Source organism: Dermochelys coriacea, chromosome 2 (genome assembly GCF_009764565.3).
Source record: "Dermochelys coriacea isolate rDerCor1 chromosome 2, rDerCor1.pri.v4, whole genome shotgun sequence".
Taxonomy (NCBI): Eukaryota; Metazoa; Chordata; order Testudines; family Dermochelyidae; genus Dermochelys; species Dermochelys coriacea.
The window spans coordinates 137,412,436-137,439,236 of NC_050069.1; the positions used below are offsets into that span (position 1 = coordinate 137,412,436).

Consider the following 26,801-nt stretch of genomic DNA (forward strand, 5'->3'; position numbering starts at 1 on the left):
GCATTTTATTTTATTTGTAGCAACCAGTCTACTAGAAATTTCAGCCTAATCACTATTTTATAGGCTCTCACTGCTATAGTATTTGAGCATTTAACGATCATCAAAATTTTTCATGGAGGCCATTGAACAGTCTTCAGATGGTACTGGCTTTTAGTCAGCATTCACTTGCTCTGGATTTAAACCAGTGACCCGAAGAGGAAAGGCTCTGTAGCCATTAATAATCCAATGAGCCATCCAATCTCTTCTCTTGGGAACCTTGCAGAAAAGAATGCTTTCAGAGTAGCAGCCGTGTTAGTTTGTATCTGCAAAAAGAAAAGGAGGACTTGTGGCACCTTAAAGACTAACAAATTTATTTGAGCATAAGCTTTTGTGAGCTACAGCTCTGTCATAAATATAAAGGGAAGGGTAAACACCTTTAAAATCCCTCCTGGCCAGAGGAAAAACCCTTTCACCTGTAAAGGGCTAAGAAGCTAGGATAACCTCGCTGGCACCTGACCACAATGACCAATTAGGAGACAAGATACTTTCAAAGCTGGGGGGGGGAAACAAAATGTCTGTCTGTCTGTGTGATGCTTTTGCCGGGGACAGAACAGGAATGGAGTCTTAGAACTTAGTAAGTAATCTAGCTAGATATGCGTTAATTATGATTTCTTTTAATGTCTGAGAAAATTAAGCTGTGCTGAATAGAATGGATATTCCTGTCTTTGTGTCTTTTTGTAACTTAAGGTTGTGCCTAGAGGGATTCTCTATGTTTTGAATCTAATTACCCTGTAAGGTATTTACCATCCTGATTTTACAGAGGTGATTCTTTTTACTCTTTCTTTCATTAAAATTCTTCTGGTAAGAAACTGAATGTTTTTTCATTGTTCTTAAGATCCAAGGATTTGGGTCTGTGGTCACCTATGCAAATTGGTGAGGATTTTTATCAAGCCCTCCCCAGGCAGGGGGGTGCAAGGTTTTGGTGAGGATTTTGGGGGGAAAGACGTTTCCAAACAACTCTTTCCCAGTAACCAGCTAAATGTTTGGTGGTGGCAGTGGAAGTCCAAGGCAAAGGGTAAAATAGTTTGTACTTTGGGGAAGTTTTAACCTAAGCTGGTAAAAGTAAGCTTAGGAGGTTTTCATGCAGGTCCCTACATCTGTACCCTAGAGTTCAGAGTGGGGAAGGAACCATGACAAGCTCACTTCATTGGATGCATGGGTGCCACAAGTACTCCTTTTCTTTTTGCAGAAAAGAATACACTGTAGATAAATTTGAGACAATCCAGAGAGGGAGGATAAAGGAATGATAAAAAGATTAGGGTACATGAACCAAGTTGAAAGGCTAAGGAAAAGTACCATGCGCAGCTTGATGGAAAGGTGATTAAAAAGGACTGTGCTAACTCACATTATTGCTTCAAATATTTGTAGATATGAAGTAGGGGAGGGATTATTTACAATGCTTGAAAATGGAGATAACAAGCAGCAACAAGTTTCAAATTAAAAGTTACATTTTAAAATTATCAGCAGTATGAGCAACTTGGCAAAGGCATGATCTATCTAAAGAGGGAATGGGGGCAGGGGATGTTTAGAGCTGTTTAGTAGGCAGCTTGATAAAACAAATGAGGAACCAGTCTAGGAGGAAAATCCTGCTTTATGTTGCTGTTTAGACAAGATGACCCAAGAAGTCTTTTCCATGCTCTATCATCAACAAAAGACTACTATTTTTCTGCCAGCCTAGCTGTTCTGTCAGACAGTACACAAAAGCTTTAATTATTATTTTTTTAAATGCAACTCTTTGTTGAAAAATGTTGGCACATAAAGGTAGGATGTAGGAAAAGCAAGGGGCAGGGATAAACTAATCAAACTATGTACCCAAAGGAACACTGATATCGTGAACCAGATTCTCCCCCAATGGTGCTATGCCAGTGTACACCTGCTCAAGATCTGGTCCATTGTTTCCCCATCTAGTTTGCATAAATATTTATTTTAAGCTAGAAAGTGATACATTGGTTATAGCTTTCCAAGATCAGTAGAGTACCTTTCAGAATGGACTTCTATAACCTCTGTAATCAGATCATATTTCAAAGATGTCTAAATGATTCCCCTCCAGAGTAGACAGAAGGTGAAATTCACTCCAGAGCACAAGGCTCACACAAGGTCACACACACTGAAAGACCCAAGTAAAATGGTACAAGATGACCTCTGCACTTGTGTGAATTTTACCTAATTTGCCTCCCCAACTTTGGCTGGAGTGTGCTGAACACTTTGATAATTCTTGTATAAATAACAATGATAAAACTATGGCTGGGAGATCATTTATCGAATGGTTCTATGTTTGACCAATTCTAAACTGGTTCACAGAAACTTTTGAATGACACATTCTGTTGCATTGTTCTTCGGGCTGTGGGGCCATTTCATTGCTGTGTAGACTTCCAGCCTGGAGCCTGAGCTCTGGGACCCTCACACCTCACAGGGTCCTAGAACCAGACTCTAGCTAGTGCTGGAGCTTTCTGGTTATACAAGAACAGACCATTGCTCCTGACTCTTTGGTGATCACAATCATAGAGCAAGGTCAGCCAAGGAGTACAACAAAGGGGACTTTCTATACAATTCAACAAGGTTCACTATATAAAGCATGGAGAAAATGGGTTTTAAGGAGGGACTTAAAAGTGAAGGAGACAGGGGCCTAGTACAGGAACTCTCACTCTTTCTTCGCGTGGACTCTAGAGGGACACTAGAGGGATGTGGACCCCCTCTACGCTCTCTCTCTCTCTCATTCACAATTGCACAACCCACCTCCCCTCCAACTCAAAATCACATAACATCCCTGTGGCAACTAAAGTGATAGTTTACAGAGAAAAGTAACATAAGAAAATAGTGTATTTTTAGCAGCTTTTAATGTATTTGGAAACAAGGAGGAGAGCCAGTACCACGTGACCATAAAGTAAAAGAGTCATAATTTTAGTTCATCCAATGAGGAGATTAAAAATAGTTTATATTAGGAAATATTTCAGAGACACACAGTGACTTCATATTTTCCAAACTCCTGATTTACAAGTTGAGAGTCCAATCCTGCAGAGTGCTAAGTACTTTGTGAGAGGTACAGAGCAACTTTCACTGCCATTGGCCAATGGAAGTTGAGCACCCTCAGCATCCAGCAGGATCAGAACTTCTGAGTCTATGTTAAGTCTGCAATTTTTACTCTGTTGGTACAGTCTCATTGCTATATTCTAAGAGTCATATTTTGCTAACATTATCGATAATTGCCTGTAAAGTATATCTCATTTTACACTGCTGAATTAGATTCCACAAATGCCAAGTTTGTGTCTATTTATAGCATAGGCCAAGTTCCCAGGAAGCATGTAGCATATACAGTAACATAACACAGAAAAAGCACCAGTAAGTGAACTCCTGTGTTAAGTTTCAGAGTAGCAGCCCTGTCAGTCTGTATCTGCTAAAAGAACAGGAGTACTTGTGGCTCTCCTTAGTCTCTTAGAGACTAACAAATTTATTAAAGCATAAGCTTTCGTGGGCTATAGTCCACTTCATCGAAAGCATAGAATGAAACATACAGTAAGAAGATATATATATATACACATACAGAGAAGGTGGAAGTTACCATACAAACCGTAAGAGGCTAATTAATTAAGATGAGCTATTATGTCAAGGAAAGAAAAGAGGCTCCTAAATCTGGTCCATTATTATTAAAAGTGGTTTCAGTTGCATTTACTCATTCCCTCATCTTTAATTCAGTTTAGATAACATCCAGTTCAAATGCCAGTTGCTGACAATGCTACTCTGAAACCTATCTTTTTGTGTATTAGACACCATTTTGGAAATTATTATTGCAGTCTGGAGGGTACTGGGCAATTTTGGGAGGAGGGTTGATAGAGAAATGTGGAATCTTTCACCATTTAAAATCACATCTAACTTGAAAGTAACACCTTTCACTTGCTTCCTCCTGGCTGTTCCTTAGCCTATGTGAACAGGTATCTGCATCACAATCCACCATCACTAATTGGAACGCCGGTTGACAGTCTCAGCAAAAACCAAGGAAAGAGTAACCAGACCAAAGCATCACCCTTCCACTGTTGGTGAGGAAATGCACCGAAGCTTACATGCTACAGAGAACCTTGCAGCTCCATGGTGTTGAATTTCTTGGGCCTGATTCTAATCTCACACCATGTAATTCAGAGGCTTTCTAATTTTAAGATGATTCAACTCCATGGACTTAGTGAAAGAACAGACTTGGGTCTTTTGTGAATCTTTACCTATTCATCTGCACATTACAGTATGGTAAAATGGAACACTTTAAAATGAATTGGAAGCTGAAAAATGAGGTGTCAAAGAGCTGCCAAAGAAATCTTTGGACTTGTCTACATTACAATACTGGTTTAGAAACACAGTTAAAGTGGTACAACACCTTTGTATGGACACAGTTATACCAGTATTAAGGTTTTCATACCAGTATAGTTTATTCCTGTCCATGCTGGTCTTGCATAGGCTGGTGCAGAATACTAATGGAAGGGCAGACTGGGATAAGTACCTCCACAGAGGCAGATTATTTGAGCTTTATGTTGGTGAAATGGCTTTTGCACTTATTGAATAATATTTTCCCCTTAAGGAAAATGGCTATTTGTGCGTAGTTAGCCTCGGCACCTTTTTGTAGTTGTAGTTAAAATCAACCAGGCTTTAATATTGCATTGCCTCTCTGTTTATTTCTACAGTTGTCTCTATTGCCTCACTACTTTTAAAGAACATAAGCTTGTATTCCCAAATGATCTCATTTTCTACAAGCCAGCTAGACACCATCTGAAAAGCATGTGATAAGAAAATGCTTCAGGAGGCAGGATGGATAAAATTGATAAAAAGACTAAGTTAAATACAGATTTTAATAAACCTATTTAAAATTAATTTTGAAACTGGCAACCTAAACTTACTATAATATACTAAAATCATTTAAATTAAAAACAAAAATTAATATTAAGCAGTACATATTTGCTGCCAAGGTTTAAAGTAAGTCAAACCCCTGAACTGGTGGAACTCACTGGCTAAGGATCTGGCTAAGCAGAGTTTGCAGAAGTACTAAACCCAGCTTTTGAGACCAGTAGCTGCTTTTGCAGGAGCAGAAATTTTTTTTCTTCATTTTAGTTAAGAACATAACATAAGAATGGCCATACTGAGTCAGACTAATGGTCCATCTAGCTCAGTATTCTGTCTTCTGACAGTGGCCAATGCCAGATGCTTGAGAGGGAATGAACAGAACAGGGCAATGATTGAGTGACCTGTCCTCTGTTGTCCACTCCCAGCTTCTGGCAGTTAGAGGCAAGGGACACCCAGAGCATGGGATTGCAACCCTGACCATTGTGGCTAATAGCCATTGATGGACCTATCCTCTATGAACTTATCTAATTCTTTCTTGAACCTCATTATAGTTTTGGTCTTCACACCATAACCTGGTAATGCTCCACAGGTTGACTGAGTGTTGTGTGAAGAAGTACTTCCTTTTGTTTGTTTTAAACCTGCTACCTATTAATTTCATTGGATGATCTTTGGTTCTTGTGTTATGAGTAAATAGCACTTCCTTATTCACTTTCTCCACACCAGTCATGATTTTATAGAGCTCTATCATATTCCCCCTCTTTTCCAAGCTCAAAGTCCCAGTCTTTAATCTCTCCTTATATGGAAGCTATTCCATACCCTTAATAATTTTTGTTGCCCTTTTCTGTACCTTTTCCAGTTCTAATATTTGTTTTTGAGGTGGGGGTGACCAAAACTTCAGTATTCAAAGTGGAGGTGCACCATGGATTTATATAGTGACATTACATTTTCTGTCTAGTTTAGTTCAATGACTAGTTCATTCAAAGTTTAGAAACCAATTAGGAGTTGAAAAAGTAGAAAAGCTTGTTTTCCTCTTCCAATCTATGACTAAAACTAGGTGTGAGAGAATGAGATCTGCTAGTTTTAAAATTCTGAAGGACACGGTGACCAGAAATCATCAGTTCAATTCACTAACTACAGATAATATTTCTTTAATGAATCAGAGAGTTTTAAATGCAAAACATGTTTTGGTAAACTTGGATACATTTTTCTTTATATTTTCAGCACAGTAAGGTAAAGTACTATTTTTGTGCGTTTAATTGGATTTGAATTTCCATCCAAATAGAGCTTGACACAAATCACATGTAAAAAAATGAATAATCTAGTAAATGAGAAATTCATCCATCACCATTTTCTAAAATAAAAAAACATCTATGAATCTGAATAAGTAAGCTAATTAAGTACTAATTAAGCTAGCAAGTACTTAAATAAATGCATATAGAAACTGTCTATCCTTCTGGTTAGCAAAAAGAAGCACCAAATTGGTGTAAAGGCTGTATTTAGTTGCAAATCAACATATTTTAATGGTTACCAACCAAAGAGAAGCAACTTTTCTGTATGAAGATAATTAAAAAGTACAAACGCAAACACAATTAAAATCCATTATTTAAATCAATATTTCCTGGTTGCTGATTTAAATTATTATTCAAATTGGTGATTTAAATCGCTTTGATTTAAATGAATCCACCTTGTTCAGAAGTACCCAGAAAGTGAATTCTGCCTCAGTATACCTGACCTCATATTTAGAACTAGCCCTGCCCAGACATGACCCTTGATACATACTTGAGCAGTTGATACCCATGAGCCTCAGCTGTACTGCTATTATTACTGGACCTAGCATTGATCTAGCTAGAACAAAGCTAGCTCAGGATTATTTAAAGCTTTACATTTTTTAGATTACTTTGGGTTGGTTATATTTAAATCCAGAGGGATGAAGATCCTTGTGTCACCAGCACTGATTTTAGTAACCTGGGTAGCGTGCACACACATTGGGGATGCATGTGTGCCTTCTGTTCATCACCTAAATATCATAAAATCATTGCGAGCACTGGTACCAAGGCAGGCAAATCTAAGCCAGTGCTTCTCAACCAAGGATAAACGTACTTCTGGGGGGTACTCAGAGGTCTTCCAGGGGGTACATCAATTCATCTAGATCAGTGGTTTTCAAACTTTTTTTCTGGAGACCTAACTGAAGAAAATTGTTGATGCCCTTACCCAGTGGAGATGGGAATGAGGGGTTTGGGGTGTAGGAGGGGGCTCAGGGCTGAGGCAGAGGGTTGCGGTGCAGGGGTGAGGGCTGTGGGGTGGGGCTGGGAATGAGGAGTTCAGAGTGTGGAAGGGGGCTCAAGGCTGGGGAAGGGGGTTGGGGTGCAGAAGGGGGTCAGGGCTCTGGGCTGGGGGTGTGGGCTCTGGGGTGGGGCTGGGGATCGGGGCACAGACTTACCTCCAGTGGCTCCCGGTGAGCAGTGCAGCGGGGGTGCTAAGGCAGGCCTCCCACCTGTCCTGGCACCACAGACCGTGCTGTGCCCCAGAAGCGGCCAGCAGGACTAGCTCCTAGGCGGAGGTGTGCAAGCAGCTCCGCGTGGCTCTTTCCTGCAGGCACCGCCACCCCCCAGCTCCTACTGGCTGGTTTCCAGCCAATTGGAATGCATGTGGAGCCCTGTGACCCCCCTGCCTATGAACCGGACCTGCTGCTGACTGCTGCTGGGGTACAGCGCGGTGTCAGAACAGGTAGGGACTACTAGATTTTACTGGCCAGCCATCAGGGTCCCTGGGTGCTGAGCAAGACAACCCAGTGCCTTGCATTCCCCGACCCAGTACTGGGTCGTGACCTGAACTTTGAAAAGCACTAATCTAGATATTTGCCTAGTTTTACAACAGGCTACATGAAAAGCACCAGCGAAGTCAGTACAAACTAAAATGTCATACATACAATGACTGATTTATACTGCTCTATAGACTATACACTGAAATGTAAGTACAATATTTATATTCCAATTATTTATTTTATAATTATATGGTAAAAATGGAAAGTAAGCAACTTTTCAGTAGTAATGTGCTGAGACACTTTTGTATTTTTATGTCTGATTTTGTAAGCAAACAGTTTTTAAATGTTGTCTAATTTGGGGGTACGCAAGACAAATCAGAGGCCTGAAAGTGGGACATCAATCTGGAAAGGCTGAGAGCCACTGATCTAAGCAAGCATGGTTACTATGATTCCGGCACTAGAATACAACAAAGAGGAGGTATAATACAACTATTGATATCCAAGAAAAGCCTTTACTGATATGGCTCCCATTTCCAATTACAAATGAGTGTAGACATTCAAGCCCTAGGTTAACAAACCCAGGGTCTGCTAACTCGAGTTTTACTACTCCTGGAATTACATTGCAGTATAGACATACCCACAGAGAACACATAGTTCTACCAAGGCCAATACCAAGACTTAAAACTGCATCTGGGGCTCGATATCCTGCAGTGTTGACAATGTTGCAATTGACTTCAGTTGCTCAGTGCTCTAAAATCAGGGACTTTGTGCTCAGATACCATGCAGGTTGATGGAATACATATACCGACAGAATACTGTTATTAAAGACAGCCAAAAATGACTCAGCAGCATTGTCAGCTTTTAGAATTTTATGATAAGTCTCATGACATTTCATGTTGTTCCTAAATCCCTGGTGCCTAGAATCACATGAATGCATGAAAATCTCAGCTTTCATTTATAGCAATTCTCCTAGCCCAGAGGGCATGTAGAAAGAACCCAAAATAGGCTTAAAAAATGTCATGTGTCTGGGAGGCAGGAGCAGCATTTAGGGGTGTGTGTGTGTGTGGGGGGGGGTCCCCTGCCACACTCCAGGCTTCATACTGCATGTTAAAACTAAAACTAAAACTTACCTATTTGCCCTATGCTGGTAATTTGATTGTAGTAAACCTATATGAATTATTACTGAATATATAGAAAATAATCACAATAAATGTTCTCTAAATAGCCTGAGTTTTATATTTTATCCTTCAAAAAAATCCAAGAACCTCCAGGGCCCTAAGTGACACCAGATCCCTGCTGAAAGTTGCCACCCCACACTGAAATCTGTAACAGCACCTCTGTTGGGAGATTCTTAGTCATCATTTTTGAACGCTTGGAGTTTATGATAGTGAATTAGCATCTACATCATTTCATAAAAAATTAGGGTAACCACATGTCCCGTTTTTAAAGGGACAGTCCTATATTTAAGCCCTCCTGCAGGTGTCCCGACTTTTTCTTAAAAACAGGCATATTGTCCCATATTATCTGTCCCTCCTCATCAGTACTGGTGGGTCTGGATCCCAGCTTGCTAGCTGCCTGCCCACCAGTGCAGCCCCCTGGTCCCTCAGTGCAGCCCCCGCTGCGTGCCAGATCTCAGCCATCAGGGCCCCGTACCCCCGTCCTGTTTCTGGCCGGCACTGGCTGCATGCTGCGAGCTGTGGTGACTGGTGCCCACCCATCGGCCCTTTACGTGGTCCCCCTCTCACTGTCCTCTTCTTGCTTTGTCCTTCCCCCCCAGCTCCTCCACACCCCTCTAGGCGGGGCATGTCCCGTTCCCAGCACTGTGCAGAGAACCAGCCCCTAGTTGGAGTGCTCAGCTCACTAACAGCCTGGCTTCCTTCCCCCACTGCCTCTGGCTGGGCCAGCGCTCCAGGAAAGCCCAAGATCCTCTGGTCCAGGGCACTGGTCAGGAGGAGCCAACCCCTGCACATGCCAAAGCCCTATGCAGCGTTGGCATGGGGCAGCCTCTCCCCCCCCAGCTAAGCTCTGAAGTGGCAGGGAGGAAGGGATTTCCAGCCTGTTCAGGCCCCGACCCTGCAGGCTCCACAGCAGCCCCCTGGGCAGGGGCTTAGCACCCTCTTCACCTGCCCCCCACACCCTTCCTCCAGGGAGTGCGGGGCTGCTCTGTCCCCTAGGCCCCCCTCCTGAGCCACCTCTCTGGCTGTTTGCTGAGGCACCTGCGGTAGGGTTCCCTGGGCCATGGTGCACAATGCTACCTTATGGCTTCACCGTTTCCGGACTGTGCTCAGTAGCTGGCCGCTCAGTTATGTCGGTGGCCAGCAGAAGCCTATAGGTGTTGGCTGCCTTTCGACACTGTGCAGGCAGGAAGGGAAAAGCTGCTTCTAGCCACAGGGGAGTGGGGAAGGGATAAGCTCTGGAAAGACATGGGCCAGGTCATCCCTTCCCCCTGCCCTCCTCCCCTGTAGCTGGAAGCAGCTCCCATCCTTTCTCTCCTGCATAGCGCCGAAAGGCTGTTCCAGGCCACATTAAGAACATAAGAACGGCCATACTGGGTCAGACCAAAGCTCCATCTAGCCCAATATCCTGTCTTCCAACAGCGACCAATGCAAGGTGCCCCAGACGGAATGCACAGAACAGACAATCATCAAGTGATCCATTCCTTGTTGCTCATTCCAAGCTTCTGGGAAACAGGCTACGGACACCATCCCTGACCATCCTGGCTAATAGCCATTGATGGACCTATCCTCCATGAATTTATCTAGTCCTTTTTTGAATCCTATTATAGTCTTGGCCTTCACAACATCCTTCACAAAGGTTGACTGTGCGTTGTGAGAAGAAATACTTTTTTATTTGTTTTAAACCTGCTGCCTATTAATTTCTTTTGGTGACCTCTAGTTCATGTGTTATGAGGAGTAAATAGCACATCCTTATTTACTTTCTCCACACGAGTCATGATTTTATAGACCTCTATCATAATCATCTCTTCCAAGTTGAAAAGTCCCAATCTTATTAATCTCTCATAGGGAAGCCATTCCATACCCCTAATCATTTTTGTTGTCCTTTTCCAATTCAAATGTATCTTTTTTGAGATAGGGTGACCAGATCTGCATGCAGTATTCAAAATGTGGATGTCCCATGGATTTATATAGCAGCAATATGATATTTTCTGTCTTACTATCTATCCCTTTCTTAATGATTCCCAACATTCTGTTCACTTTTTTGACTGCTGCTGCACATTGAGTGGATGTTTTCAGAGACTTATCCCTAATGACTCCAAGATCTCTTTCTTGAGTGGTAACAGCTAATTTAGGCCCCATCATTTTATATGAATAGTTGGGATTATATTTTCCAATGTGCATTACTTTGCATTTATCAACTTGAATTTCATCTGCCATTTTGTTGCCCAGTCACCCAGTTTTGAGAGATCCTTTTGAAACTCTTCACAGTCTGCCTGGATCTTAACTATCTTTAGTTATTTTGAATCATCTGCAAATTTTGCCACCTCACTGTTTACCCCTTTTTCCAGATCATTTATGAATATGTTGAATAGGACTGGTCCCAGAACAGATCCCTGGGGGACATCACTATTTACCTCTCTCCATTCTGAAAACTGACCATTTATACCTATCTTTTGTTCCCTGTTCATGAGAGGACCTTCCTTCTTATCCCATGGCAGCTTACTTTGTGTAAGAGCCTTTGGGTAGGGACCTTGTCAAAGGCTTTCTGAAAATCTAAGTACAATATATCCACTGGATCCCCTTGGTCCACATGCTTGATGACCCCCTCAAAGAATTCTAGTAGACTGGTGAGGCATGATTTTCCTTTACAAAACCATATTGACTCTTCCCCAACAAATTATGTTCATCTATGTGTCTGACAATTTTGTTCTTTACTATTGTTTCAACCAGTTTGCCAGGTACTGAAGTCAAGTTTCCTGGCCTGTAATTGCTGGGATTACCTCTGGAGGCCTTTTTAAAAATTGGGGTCACATTAGCTATCCTCCAGTCATTTGGTACAGAAGCTGATTTAAATGGTAGGTTACAGACTACAATTAGTAGTTCTGCAATTTCACATTTGAGTTCCTTCAGAACTCTTGGGTGAATACCATCTGGTCCTGATGACTTATTACTGTATAGTTTATCAATTTGTTCCAAAACCTCCTTTAATGACACCTCAATCTGAGACAGTTCCATTCTGGTGAGAACCCTGGCAGAAATCTGGGAAGGGGAGGCATGTGACCCTACGTGCCTCTCTGACATGTGTTGCCTTGGGAAGACACGGTGCCCGGTACCAGACCTAGAGCATGGAGAACGCTGGGCAGGGAAGGTTGATCGGTCACCCCTCGTGTGAGAGAGGTGTACCAGAATGTGTGTATGTCATCTCTCCCTGTGTGAGCCCTAATCCAACTACACAGTATTTCTTTTTAACAGGGGCTCAGTCAACTTGTTAATTTGAACATTTGTACTGCATAGTTCTGCCTGATTTAGGGTTGCCAACTCTCTAATCACACACAACCCAAACACCCTTGCCCCGCCCCTTCCCTGAGGCCCTGCCCCGCCACATTCACTCCATCCCCCCTCCCTCCATTGCTTGCTCACTCTCCCCGACACTCATTCACTTTCACCAGGCTGGGGCAGGAGGTTGGGGTGCGGGAGGAGGTGTGAGGTCTGGGCTTGGGCTGAGAGGTTCGGCGTACGAGAGAGAGCTCTGGGTTGAGCCTGGGGCAGGAGGTTTGGGTGCAAGCTCTGAGAGGAAGGTTGAGGTGCAGGAGCGGGCTTCAAAATGAGGTAAGGGATTGTGGTTCAGGAGGGGTTGTGGGGTACAGGCTCCAGGGAGGTGGCTCAGATGTGGGGCAGGGGACTGGAATGGAGGGGCAGAGCCGGCCCCTGACCGGGAGCCACCCGAGATAAGCAGGGCCAAGGGGCTCTGTGCACTGCGCTGCTCCCGGAAGTGGGCAATACATCCCTGAGGCCCTAGGGGTGTGCAGGGGGCTCCGCGTGCTGCCTGCCCCCTCTCCTCCCCAGCAGCCACAGGGATGTGCTGGACGCTTCCATAAGTGACATGGGGCCAGGGCAGGCACGGAGCCTGCCTTAGCTGTGCTGTGCCACCAGACTTTTAGCAGCCTAAAATCTTCCAGTTTGGCTTCAGTAGCCTCCGGAAGATGGGGCCTGATTCCAGGAGACTCTCAGCAAAACCTAGAGGGTTGGCAACCCTAGATTGATTGCCGTTGAACTCACTTGACCACAAGTAATTTTATGATGTGTCCTGTATTCAGCATAGGGAAATATGGTCACCCTATATAAAATACACAAAGCATTTTAGCAAATCAGCTTTACCCCTTTCACTGTTTCATTGTAAAGTTACCTAAAATGTTTCTGAGCAACAATTTGCCTTTAGCAATACACTGCCTTGTAGAGTTCCCAAAACTCAGTCTGAGTCAGAGGCATTTTTCCTGGGGTCAGGCCATTTTAAGCTCAGTTACTGTGAAGTCCTAAAAACTATCACAGACTAACCCAGCCCACATTTTTTTTTAAACAAGCATTAGACATATTTACAATGAAGAAGCACTTATACAGTTTTCGTTGCAGCACTCCTCAATACTGCTCTGCTCATTGGTGCAATACAAAATTAGGGCAGGTTTCAGAGTAGCAGCCGTGTTAGTCTGTATCCGCAAAAAGAACAGGAGTACTTGTGGCACCTTAGAGACTAACACATTTATTTGAGCATCACATTTCGTGAGCTACAGTTCACTCCACTGGATGCATTCAGTAGAAAATACAGTGGGGAGATTTATAAACACAGAGAACATGAAACAATGGGTGTTACCATACATACTGTAATGAGAGTAATCAGGTAAGGCGAGCTATTACCAGCAGGAGAGGGGGGGGGGGGACCTTTTGTAGCAATAATCAAGGTGGGCCATTTCCAGCAGTTGACAAGAATCTGAGGAACAGTGGGGGTGGGGGGGGGGGAATAAACATGAGGAAATAGTTTTACTTTGTGTAATGACACATTCACTCCCACTCTTTATTCAAGCCTAAATTAATTGTATCCAGTTTGCAAATTAATTCCAATTCAGCACTCTCTCGTTGGAGGCTGTTTTTGAAGTTTTGTTGTTGAAAAATTGCCATTTTTAGGTCTGTAATCTAGTGACCAAAGAGATTGAAGTGTTCTCCGACTGGTTTTTGAATGTTATAATTCTTGACATCTGATTTGTGTCCATTTCTTCTTTTACGTAGAGACTGTCCAGTTTGGCCAATGTACATGGCAGGGGGGCATTGCTGGCACATGATGGCATATATCACATTGGTAGATGTGCAGGTGAACGAGCCTCTGACAGCTTCTGTAGCTGATGTGATTAGGCCCTATGATGGTGTCCCCTGAATAGATATGTGGGCACAGTTGGCAACGGGCTTTGTTGCAAAGATAGGTTCCTGGGTTAGTGGTTCTGTTGTGTGGTGCATGGTTGCTGGTGAGTATTTGCTTCAGGTTGGGGGGCTGTCTGTAAGCAAGGACTGGCCTGTCTCCCAAGATCTGTAAAATTAGGTTTACTATGGTATGGTACATTAATCAGAGATGATACGCTGCTAAATAATAAAACTTCTGATGGATTCCAAAATACTTATACCTTGTTCAACTAAATCCAAGCTACATAAAGAACCACTTCTAGCTGAGCCACAGATCCTCTGACCCACAATCAGGTGAAAGCTCCCTAATTCAGACACCTGGTAACGATGCTCTTTATGCTTCCAAGGGCCTTGCTTGGGGCCTCAGCTGCAGTAATTTGTGTAATGCATACACAACAAGTTCAGCCACTACATGGGCTCTGCTAATTGGTCAATATCACTTTTCTTCTTCAAAAGGCTTTCCAAACATTCACTAATTAATTCTCCCAATACTCTAGTGAAGCAGGTGGCTTAACCTTTATATCACAGATGAAAAAAAACAATGCAGCTTCATGAATTGACCTGTCCTAAACCACAGAGATAGTGTGTCCAGACCACTAAATTACATCTCTTTGGCAACTGGCCATCAGTTAGCAGATACAACACTAATTTATATTAAAAAAAATGACATGAACAAAGTATTGTTATTTATTATACATAATTTTAGGGATGACCCTTAAGTGTGAACAACATGCACAGAAGATCAGACGTTACACATAATAGCAACACCCACATTTGCCCTTCCATAAGCCAGTTTGTACCTTTTGCTTTTTGTCTCTCCGTAACTACGCCTGCCACTATGACTTCCTCTTGAGAAATTCCCAGAGCCAGCTCCTTTGTCTGCTATAAACACAAGGAGCGAAACGTCAGCTAGAATGTAAACTTGGTGGAGGCTCACAAAATACATAACCAAACAATTCAAGGCCTTGTTGTGTCCAGCCCTTTTATTGCACGCAACCATAACCCTGACCAGACCGCCCTATTTATATGGCTTCCCAAGTATATAAACTATTGCTGTTAAATTATGAGTATCCTATGTTTATGAGAGCAATTAGTCTGTTTGTTTAGAAAAGCTATTTGTCTGTCTCCTGTATTTTAAATGCTTCCCCTCCTTCTTTTGCCCAAAGCAAAACAAAATAATGTTTGGATTTTTAATTGAGGGTGGGCTACATCCAAAGTTCACTTAATGCAAGGAAATCTCTATTACATTCAAAATTATTGGGGGATGATAAACTTTCATTAGAACTGGAATGTCCCTTTATGATGAAAGACTATAATAAAGCATGTGTGTTTCAGGCATACATAAGGGTTTTATTTTTAAACCTCTTTATCCAAGTTCATTAAGAGAGGAGATTGTTTTGTTCGGAAACATTGTATTAAAAACCATGCAAAATGAATGACAGAAACCAGAATGCTTTTTATTTGAGGGGTTGGGTTGGTGACGATAGCTGGAAGTAGAGTTGTATGACTGGAAATGTATCCCTTTAAATTGAATTTTGCAGTGGGTTGGAGGAAGGGATGGAATAAAGGGGGCACAAGATTTTTGGTGGGATGGATTAAAACCCATTTTCAAAAGGAGAAATTAGCCTCTCTAATGTTGCTCTACTGTATGTTATTGCTCATGGTGGCAAATGCATCTGAAGGCTATTACTGAGATATGTACCACCCACTCTGCCTGTCTTTTTGGCTAGTCTTCGCAGCCAGGAATAAAAATATGCAAATCCTGTGTAACAGACACAGACTTCCACTACATATTGCAAAAACAAGATCCTAGATACCAGCAGTATTATTTCTACAACTAAGAGCCTCAAGCACTTGTTTGAAGAGTTGTGTGGCTGGCAGCCAACAGGCTATTTACTTCTATGAGTGCAGTTCATTCTCCCTTAGAGGGACTAGCATCCCAAGCCCTCTGCTTTAGGGGACCCCCAGATTAAGTCTTACATCTTCAATTTCATGAAAAAGAAAACTTGCAAGGCAAATTCAGCAGCCGGGAAAGTTAAGAGAATAAAGTTACCCTTCTCAGCACCTTTGCTTTGCTATTCTGTGTGATCTAGTCTCTCCTCTTTCATATGCATGTAGCTCTGGTTAGTGTGGATGAAAGTTCTACATTCTCATCACTATATATGCCCTTGTAGGGGAGACCCATTGCAACACTTACAAGCATATGATCCTGCAGAGGGTCTCAGAAGGGAAAAATTAGGAGTAGTGGAGCGGCCATCTTGGAAAAAGGAAAAGCTAGAGGGGAGTTTTTAAAACCAGAATTGCATAGTTCAATCAATAAATACAAGGAAATACATAGATAGCTGGCATTATGAGAGCTGTGATACAGACAGAGACTCTCTAGTCAGTATTGGGACACAGAATGTAAACACAGCATGACGGATGATTTAAAGGAAAACTGTGCCCGATTTGCTCAGCATGATGAGAACACACTTGGTTAAAGGCACTTCTCATGTGTTACTCCTGGGGCAATTCTGTGCCACTGCATCGTGCATATTTTTTTCTGCCGAAAATAACTTCTGCTGGAAAGTTGCTGCAGTTATGCTTTTTGCCCACCAGAGGCCACGGTGGCGCTAGAATAGAGCAGTCGCTTCCGGGCCCTCCACAACTGTGATAGGCAAGAGAAGAGGCTGCTTTGCAGGTAGGGATATGGAGGGACAGACAGCGTGGGGCACATGGGGCTGCTGGCGGTCAAAGACTGGGATTCATAAGGTCTAGTGGGGTAAGACAGACTGGGGCAGAGGCTGAATGGGAGTGGAGGCGCAGGGCCACATGGGGGAAAGGGATGGCTTTGTGGGGCATGGAGACACATGGGGACGGGGAGGGGTGTAGTGCCACATGGGGATGGGTGGAGGGGGCTGGCTGAGGGGTCCACAAGGACAAATGGGGACAGAGGGAGGGGCACAGGGATACATGGAGATAGGGAGGGGTGCAGAGACACATGGGGGAGTCTGAGTGGAGGAACACATGGGGATGGGGGGGGGGATTCAAGGACACATGGGGGTGCTAGGACACATGAGGATGGGGCAGATGTGCCTGACCGAGAGAGGCTGGGGTCAGCCAGGGTCTGCTGGGGGAAGCTCCCTAACAATTCCTCCCTGCCCCCACAAAACACCTGTTCCATATTTCTCCCACCCACACCCAACAACCCTCCAGGTTCACTCCCAGGCTTCTTCCCTCTCCCTCAGCTCCTCTATTACCCCTGATTCCCCTAAGTGTTTGCACTGCTTCTGAGGGGGCAGAAAATACAGTTGTGCATTGTAGTTTAAATTAATTATTACTCAAAACTCTGAATTTATACGCCTAGTAAAAAATCTATTTGCCAATAAACATATCCTGAAACTTTTTTAATTGTCTGTCTTGTTACAGACATACTTGCTGATAGGCATTTTGAAATAAATTACCAATATTATATTGTTATTTTGACAAATAAAATATGCAGAATTTTAAAATGTGCAAATAATGTGGTTTTTTTGGTGCAGAATTTGTAATTTTTTGGCACAGAATTCCCCGAAGAGTAATGTGTAAACTCTGAAATCTATTTCAGAATTAGGGTGTAGTGAGACATAATAATGTCAGGAAATCCAATGTCTTTGCACAAGAGTCAGTATTCATTTTAGTCTTAATGTGGTGGCAGCCTGTCACCCAGGAGACACTCACTCTGTGGTCTTAAGTGAAGACTATACTTTTTTAGTTTAAAGGAAATCAAGAATGAGTGCTCATTTTTAAGCTGAAAGTATTTGATGTCCTTTGTAAATTAAAACCTATTGCACTTATGTATACGACCATAATTCCTGAGTTTACAGGAGATCGGTAACATCTTGTAAAGGGGATGTTTGTGACACTTGTCATGGGACAGGCACATCACATCGAAACACATAAACTCATTTTCAGAGGTGCTCAGCACCTCAGTCTGAAAATCATACTACCAGTTCCCATTTTGCTTTTTGTTGTTTGTACTTTCAAATCACAGAGCAAAGCTAAACGGGTGCAGCTTTGTTTTAACGGAAAAGAGGCGAGAATAACCCTGAAAAATATGAGATCCCAGCAGTATTAAATACCATTCTGCTTTCCAGAAGCAGTCTATCTATTCCCTGTTCCTCCATTTATTTATGTACCTTTTACCGTCAACAACTGTTTTTATGAAGTAACTTTATGCCAGGCCCTAAACATGGATTTTATAGAAAGTTCTTGCTGTAAAAATAGTTGTTTGGTTTGATTAATGGTCATCTTGAACAGGAAATACTTGCATAATGTGAATACATCTTGAACACAGATCAGGCTCACAGTAGGTCTTTTGTGCTGCTAAAGGCTAACCTGGAACTGTTCCCACTGATATCAGTTTGAATAGTTCTGCTGGACTGCAAAGTGTGGATACTGATACGCAGCTCCGGAGTTTTTAGGCTATGTGGTTTCAGAAGATGATTTATAAAATGCAAACTGTACTAGCTAGCCTGGTGGGGGTAAGAATCCAACAACAAGCTGTACCAACGAGCCTTGTATGCATTCACTAAGGATCCCTTTATACATACAGTGCAGGATGCAGATCTACAGTCTGACTCTAGAGAATTCAGAAAGTAAGAGTCCAAAGTCTGGGAAGTTGAAGAGCATTCAAGGAATTCTTCATAATCTGACAAACAGATTTTACAAAACCCTGGCAGGAAGGCGCTTTAAACAAAAAATCTTTCAAAAATTACCAAAAGAACATTTTTAAAAAACAGATCTGGAGTAGACTCAGGACAAAAAAGAAATCATCAGAAAGAAAGACCCACAAGATAGGGGAGTGTTGCTGTCAAGTAAGGCAACTGGCATCCTTGTTCATTTTCAGCACGGTGTGATTGATATGCAACAAATGCAAAAGGGTCAGGCTCCGTTAGGTGCAAGGGGACGTTAGATCTGTAAATCATTTTAGTGTTTACGTTCTGGTCTCTTGCAGTTTCACAGTTTTACTATTGAAAGCCAGCTGCTTTTCTATTGCTCTTTGTTCTTTGGCCCAATATTGGGAACTGACAATTCCTAGGTGAACAAATAATCTTTGGGGATGGCTACTGCAGCTGACTGGTACAGACAAGTATAGCACTCGATTTATTGAGCACCTGGAAACTGAGACTTTTGCAGATTGTACGGAAATGCTTGAGAAAGCGATAGGCTTTCCTGAACCATGCTGAACTAGTACTGGGGCGGGGGGGGGGGGGAGAGGTATAGATGGGGGGAAGGGACAAGGATAGGCCTTGGGAAGGGCACAGTGGCTTCACTGCAATCCTGCACTTGTGTTAAGGATACACTTTAGGATTCTCTTGCTGCCACCTTGAAGTGTTGCTTTACCATCTTATACTGACCTCAGGAGACCAGCTTCTGTAAGATTTCCACACAGCTCCTATTGGTTCATCCATGGGAATCAGACAGGGCATCACCAGGTGCAAAGGAGTTTATATGCTTCATTAAAAGGCTAATGCACCGTCTCCTACACAGATTTCTTTTTGCTACTGCAATGAGGCTGTTTTCAGAGTAGCTGCACGGCCCAGTTGAGCTTCCTCTTGCTTTGCTCCAGGTGCTACTGTTTGGTAGTGAGAGCAGCCACACAGCTACTTACCCGACCTCTCTATGTAAGACCATTGCCTAGAGCAGGGGTGGCCAACCTGTAGCGCTGGAGCCACATGCGGCTCTTCAGAAGTTAATATGCGCCTCCTTGTATAGGCACCGACTCTGGGGCTGGAGCTACAGGTGCCAACTTTTCAGTGTGCCGGGGGGTGCTCACTGCTCAACCCCTGGCTCTGCCACAGGCCCTGCCCCCACTCCACTCCTTCCTGCCCCCTCCCCTGAGCCTGCCATGCCCTTACTCCTCTCTCCCAGAGCCTCCTGCATGCCACAAAACAGCTGATCAGGAGGTGTGGGGAGGGAGGGGGAGGCACTGATCGGCTACCACTGGACAGGAGGCGCTGGGAGCTGGGGGAGCTGATGGGGGGCTACTGATGTATTACTGTGGCTCTTTGGCAATGAACATTGGTAAATTCTGAATCCTTCTCAGGCTCAGGTTGGCCACCCTTGGCCTAGAGGCTTCTGTGTGCCTAACTGCCCTGGGTGCGTTTAACTGCTTGTTCTGTGCAGTTAACTAACCGGCACAATGGGGCTCTGATCTCAATTGGGCCCTTTAGGCAAAACTAATACAAATAATAAATACCTAGGGAAACTTCTAGTACTTATGCTCTAGGGTGCTCCAGAAAGATCTTATGACCCGATATTGTTTGCAAATAAGTCTAAGACACACTAAATATTTTGCCCAGAAAAAAAATCTTGCCTAAATGCACTTATTTTAATAGGTCTTCCAATACATATGTACTAACATTATCAACTGGCCACACATCTTGCATTCCTGAAAGAAGGTGGGGAATGTAACACTTGCTGTTTTCCTGTGAGTGAGAGTACTTCTTTGGAACTGAGTTCTTTAGAACTTATTACTGATGAAGTCATCTAAGAACAGACTGACGTGTCTAGATTCAAGGGAACACAGTTCAGTCAGCTGTTTTAATCCCAGGAAGGGAGCAGTCTGTTTTTGTGCAGTGTACTTGGCAGTAGGCATTCAGTGAATTGTTCATGCTAACCTTCAAGGCAGTTCTGATTTACCAGTGCAGAAAGGTCACCTTTTCAATTATGTGCAACTTACTCTCAACAAAAACAACAACATTTTAAGAGTGGTATTGAAGATACAAATTACATAAAACTGAAAAAAACCAAGAAAACTCTTTTAGAGTGTTTTCACGGGCACAGTCAGAGGAGGGCAGAGTAAAACTGATTTCTGATGCAAAAACATGGAGGGAAAGGAAGTAATATTTTGAGCTGTAAATGACAGGTTTAAAAAAAAGGTTCCTTTTCATGCATAGTTTATTTCAGTATTTCTGCTGTTTCTCCCAGGGGTCTGATGTGCTCTGGAAAGAATCAGGACATTGGAAAGAGCCCAGAGAAATAAGGCTCACTAAAATGTGGATGATAGCATCTCTATGACTTACTTTACACCTTTTGAAATACAGAGCATAACAATACTGCAGATAAAGACTCACTGATGTACCTCACTGGCCACAACAAGAAAATAATTACTTAAAGTGGTCTTAAATTATATCTCTGTATGTTTCCATTAGAATAAAACATGCCCACAGTCCTGCCTCAAAGAGTTTACAACCCGGAGTACAAGAAATGCATTACCATTGGCTGTATATTCATAGATGTCAAAGCATTTTACAAAAGGTACATGTTACTTCCATTTTACAGACAGGGAAACGGACGCTCAGAAAGTTTATGTGAATTGTCCTAGGACAGGGTCATTCATTGAATCAGAAGCAGAACAAGGAACAAAAATCCCATGTCCTGACTTTCAGAACAGGCCAACAGGAATAACCGGTCTGCAATTCAAAGATCAAACACAAACACACTGGAAGACTCAGATGAAGAGTAAAACATACATTTTGAAGTCAATTGAGACAGCAAGGTGAGATAACCAACAACCCTGAATTAGGTGAAAAAACCTTTCTTGCTATTAGCAGAAAGGTGTTTTGAAGGCTAGTGAAAGACTAGAGGTTACTTGTTGTAACTGACAGGTTTCAGAGTAGCAGCCGTGTTAGTCTGTATTCGCAAAAAGAAAAGGAGTACTTGTGGCACCTTAGAGACTAACAAATTTATTAGAGCATAAGCTTTCGTGAGCTACAGCTCACTTCATCGGATGCATTTGGTGGAAAAAACAGAGGAGAGATTTATATACACATACACAGAGAACATGAAACAATGGGTTTATCATACACACTGTAAGGAGAGTGATCACTTAAGATAAGCCATCACCCACAGCAGGGGGGGGAAAGGAGGAAAACCTTCCATGGTGACAAGCAGGTAGGCTAATTCCAGCAGTTAACAAGAATATCAGAGGAACAGTGGGGGGTGGGGTGGGGGGGAGAAATACCATGGGGAAATAGTTTTACTTTGTGTAATGACTCATCCATTCCCAGTCTCTATTCAAGCCTAAGTTAATTGTATCCAGTTTGCAAATTAATTCCAATTCAGCAGTCTCTCGTTGGAGTCTGTTTTTGAAGCTTTTTTGTTGAAGGATAGCCACTCTTAGGTCTGTGATCGAGTGACCAGAGAGATTGAAGTGTTCTCCAACTGGTTTTTGAATGTTATAATTCTTGACATCTGATTTGTGTCCATTCATTCTTTTACGTAGAGACTGTCCAGTTTGGCCAATGTACATGGCAGAGGGGCATTGCTGGCACATGATGGCATATATCACATTGGTAGATGCGCAGGTGAACGAGCCTCTGATAGTGTGGCTGATGTGATTAGGCCCTATGATGGTATCCCCTGAATAGATATGAATAGGTCGGAGTATGAACAAGAGGCTACTAGGCAGCTCTCCAACACCACTTTCTACAAGCCATTACCCTCTGATCCCACTGAGAGTTACCAAAAGAAACTACAGCATTTGCTCAAGAAATTCCCTGAAAAAGCACAAGAACAAATCCGCACAGACACACCCCTGGAGCCCCGACCTGGGGTATTCTATCTGCTACCCAAGATCCATAAACCTGGAAATCCTGGACGCCCCATCATCTCAGGCATTGGCACCCTGACAGCAGGATTGTCTGGCTATGTAGACTCCCTCCTCAGGCCCTTCGTTACCAGCACTCCCAGCTATCTTCGAGACACCACCGATTTCCTGAGGAAACTACAGTCCATTGGTGATCTTCCTAAAAACACCATCCTAGCCACTATGGATGTAGAAGCCCTCTACACCAACATTCCACACAAAGATGGACTACAAGCCGTCAGGAACAGTATCCCCGATACTGTCACGGCTAACCTGGTGGCAGAACTTTGTGACTTTGTCCTGACCCATAACTATTTCACATTTGGTGACAATGTATACCTTCAAATCAGCGGCACTGCGATGGGTACCCGCATGGCCCCACAGTATGCCAACATTTTTATGGCTGACTTAGAACAACGCTTCCTCAGCTCTCGTCCCCTAATGCCCCTACTCTACTTGCGCTACATTGATGACATCTTCATCATCTGGACCCATGGAAAAGAAGCTCTTGAGGAATTCCACCATGATTTCAACAATTTCCATCCCACCATCAACCTCAGCCTGGACCAGTCCACACAAGAGATCCACTTCCTGGACACTACGGTGCTAATAAGCGATGGTCACATAAACACCACCCTATATCGGAAACCTACTGACCGCTATTCCTACCTACATGCCTCTAGCTTTCATCCAGATCATACCACTCGATCCATTGTCTACAGCCAAGCGCTACGATATAACCGCATTTGCTCCAACCCCTCAGACAGAGACAAACACCTACAAGATCTCTATCATGCATTCCTACAACTACAATACCCACCTGCTGAAGTGAAGAAACAGATTGACAGAGCCAGAAGAGTACCCAGAAGTCACCTACTACAGGACAGGCCCAACAAAGAAAACAACAGAACGCCACTAGCCATCACCTTCAGCCCCCAACTAAAACCTCTCCAACGCATCATCAAGGATCTACAACCTATCCTGAAGGACGAGCCATCGCTCTCTCAGATCTTGGGAGATAGACCAGTCCTTGCTTACAGACAGCCCCCCAATCTGAAGCAAATACTCACCAGCAACCACACACCACACAACAGAACCACTAACCCAGGAACCTATCCTTGCAACAAAGCCCGTTGCCAACTCTGTCCACATATCTATTCAGGGGATACCATCATAGGGCCTAATCACATCAGCCACACTATCAGAGGCTCGTTCACCTGCGCATCTACCAATGTGATATATGCCATCATGTGCCAGCAATGCCCCTCTGCCATGTACATTGGCCAAACTGGACAGTCTCTACGTAAAAGAATGAATGGACACAAATCAGACGTCAAGAATTATAACATTCAAAAACCAGTTGGAGAACACTTCAATCTCTCTGGTCACTCGATCACAGACCTAAGAGTGGCTATCCTTCAACAAAAAAGCTTCAAAAACAGACTCCAACGAGAGACTGCTGAATTGGAATTAATTTGCAAACTGGATACAATTAACTTAGGCTTGAATAGAGACTGGGAATGGATGAGTCATTACACAAAGTAAAACTATTTCCCCATGAAGAAAAGGAGTACTTGTGGCACCTTAGAGACTAACAAATTTATTAGAGCATAAGCTTTCGTGAGCTACAGCTCACTTCATACGAAAGCTTATGCTCTAATAAATTTGTTAGTCTCTAAGGTGCCACAAGTACTCCTTTTCTTTTTACAATTAATATTAACAACCAGGGGGAAGAAATGGAAGCCAAAATAGGGAAAGAACAGGTTAAAGAATATTTAGGTAAGTTAGATATATTCAAATCAGCACGGCCTGATGAAATTCATCTGAGGGTACTTAAGGAACTAGCTGAAGCAATCTTGGAGCCTTTAGTAATTACCTTTGAGAACAAACTCCTGTAGGATAGGAGAGGTCCCAGAAGACAAGAAAAGGGCAAACATGGTATCTATCTTTTAAAAGAAAAAGGGAACAAGCAGGACCCAGGGAATTACAGACCAGTCAGCCTAACTTATATACCTGGAAAGATACTGGAGAAAATTATTAAACAATCAATTTGTGAGCACCTGGAAGACAATAGGATTATAAAGAATAGTCAACATGATTTGTCAAGAACAAATCATGCCAAACCAACTTAATTTCCTTCTTTGATAATGGATATGGGGGAAGCCGTAGATGTGATATACCTTGATTTTTAAGACTTTTGACACAGTTCCATATGACATTCTCATTAGCAAACTAGGGAAAACCAGTCTAGATTAAATTACTATAAATTGGTGAACACATGGTGGAAAGACCGTACTCAAAGGGTAGTTATCAATGGTTTGCTTATAAATTGAGTGAGTGTATCTAGTGGGATCTCAAAGGGGTCATTCCTGTAACCATTACTATTCAATATTTTCATTAATTACTTGGATAATTGAGTAGAGAGTATTCTTATAAAATTTGCAGATGACACCAAGCTTGGACGGGTTACAAGCACTTGGGAGGACTGGTTTAAAATTCAAAATAACCAAGACAAATTGGAGAATTGGTCTGAATTCAACAAGATGAAATTCTATACAGACAAGAGGACAAGGGTTGGGGGGGGTCGGGGGGTTTGGATGGGTCGGGTTCTGAGGGGGGCATTCAGGGGGCGGGAAGTGGGAGGGGTTGGGGGCCAAGCTGTTTGGGGAGGCACAGTCTTCCCTACCTGGCCCTCCATATAGTTTCACACCCTGATGTGGACCTTGGGCCAAAAAGTTTGCCCACCCCTGGTCTAGGTGGTAGTACTGCTGGAAAGGATCTGGGGGATATAGTGGACTACAAATTGAATATGAGTCATCAATGTGATGCAGCTGCAAAAAAGGCTAATATGATTCCAGGGTGTATTAACAAGAGTGTTGTATGTAAGACACAGGAGGCAATAGCCCCATTCTACTCGACACTGTTGAGGCCCCAGCTGGAGTGCTTTGTCCAATTCCGGGCACCACAATTTAGGAAGGACATGGACAAATTGGAAACAGTCCAAAGGAGAGCCACAAAAATGATAAAAGTTTTAGAAAACCTGATCTATGGAGAAAACTGGGCATGTTTAGTGCTGAGAAAAGAAGGACTGAGAGGTGATCTGATAACAGGTTTCCAGTATGTTAAGGGCTGTTATACAGAGGATGGTGATCAATTGTTTTCCATGTCCACTGGAGGTAGGACAAGAAGTAATGAACTTAATCTGCAGCAAAGTAGATTTAGATTATATATTAGAAAAACCTAACTATAAGGGTAGGAAAGCCCCAGAATAGGCTTCCAAGGGAGGTCATGGAATCTCCATCATTGCCAGATTTTAAGAACAAGTTGGAAAACACCTGTCAGGGATGGTTTAGGTTTACTTGGCCCTACCACAGCACAGAGGCCTGAACTTGATGACTTCTCGAGGTCCCTTCCAATCCTACATTTCAATGATTCTATGATTAATTATGCCTCTATTGTCCTTCAGAGGCAAGCTTCTTATTTAGTAGATACTTATTTCTCCTTCCTCAGCCATAATGTTCCTTGCACATTTAACAGCAATTCTACATTCTCACAAGCTATTCTTATATATCAGTTCATTTAGTAATCAACAGGGTTGCACCAGTGGCAGCTATTTACCCTTTCCTCCTCCCTCATCGCGCACATGTAGATACTCTGCCTGCTCATGATCTCTGTACAATGGATTTTCAAAAGTAGCCTTTTATTTGGGGTGTCTCCATTTTTGGGTGCTCATCTTGAGACACCAAGGCCCTGATTTTCAGAGACACTGAGCACTCACAGCGCCGCTGATTTCAAGAGGAGCACTGAAATGCTTAGCAACTCTGAAAAGTCGGACCCAAAGTGTCTCAGATTGGGAAAACAAAAATTAAGGCACCCAAAAACCAAAGGGTGCGTCAGAACATTTTGGTTAATGCCTCTGGCTACCACTGCTGGTGTGGTATTGCCCACAAGTAGCTATAAATTTGAAAAACTACAGGGGCCCAAAGCTTCTGGCAAATTGAGGGCAATTATGGAAGAATTTGGTGTACATTTATAATCACAGTTACCTTATTGCAACATTTTGGATTTAATAGTTCTAAAACAAAAATTAAGTTAGTTATGCCATCTCTCCTTGCTCTGTTTGGCTCCGTTGAATAAACACTAGATTTGCAGCCAT

At 42.9% G+C, this 26,801-nt stretch overlaps 1 protein-coding gene and 1 long non-coding RNA gene across 5 annotated transcripts in view; one reads left to right on the forward strand and one right to left on the reverse strand.

Annotated features, from left to right (window-relative positions):
* Window positions 1-26,801, reverse strand: part of FBXL7 (F-box and leucine rich repeat protein 7) — a 340,227-nt gene that overhangs the window by 26,769 nt on the left and 286,657 nt on the right. For 2 of the 4 annotated variants that reach the window (XM_038393326.2, XM_043508452.1), the window contains exon 3: window positions 14,835-14,916. The exons of the other annotated variants lie outside the window; for them this stretch is intronic. In XM_038393326.2, coding sequence (XP_038249254.1) covers window positions 14,835-14,916 — 82 coding nt within the window. The remainder of the gene's footprint in view (window positions 1-14,834; window positions 14,917-26,801) is intronic. 4 annotated transcript variants of the gene reach the window in all.
* LOC122458813 lies at window positions 666-6,562 on the forward strand. The gene is made up of 3 exons (XR_006279091.1): window positions 666-676; window positions 3,635-3,641; window positions 6,281-6,562. It is a non-coding gene; the product is annotated as an uncharacterized LOC122458813 (long non-coding RNA).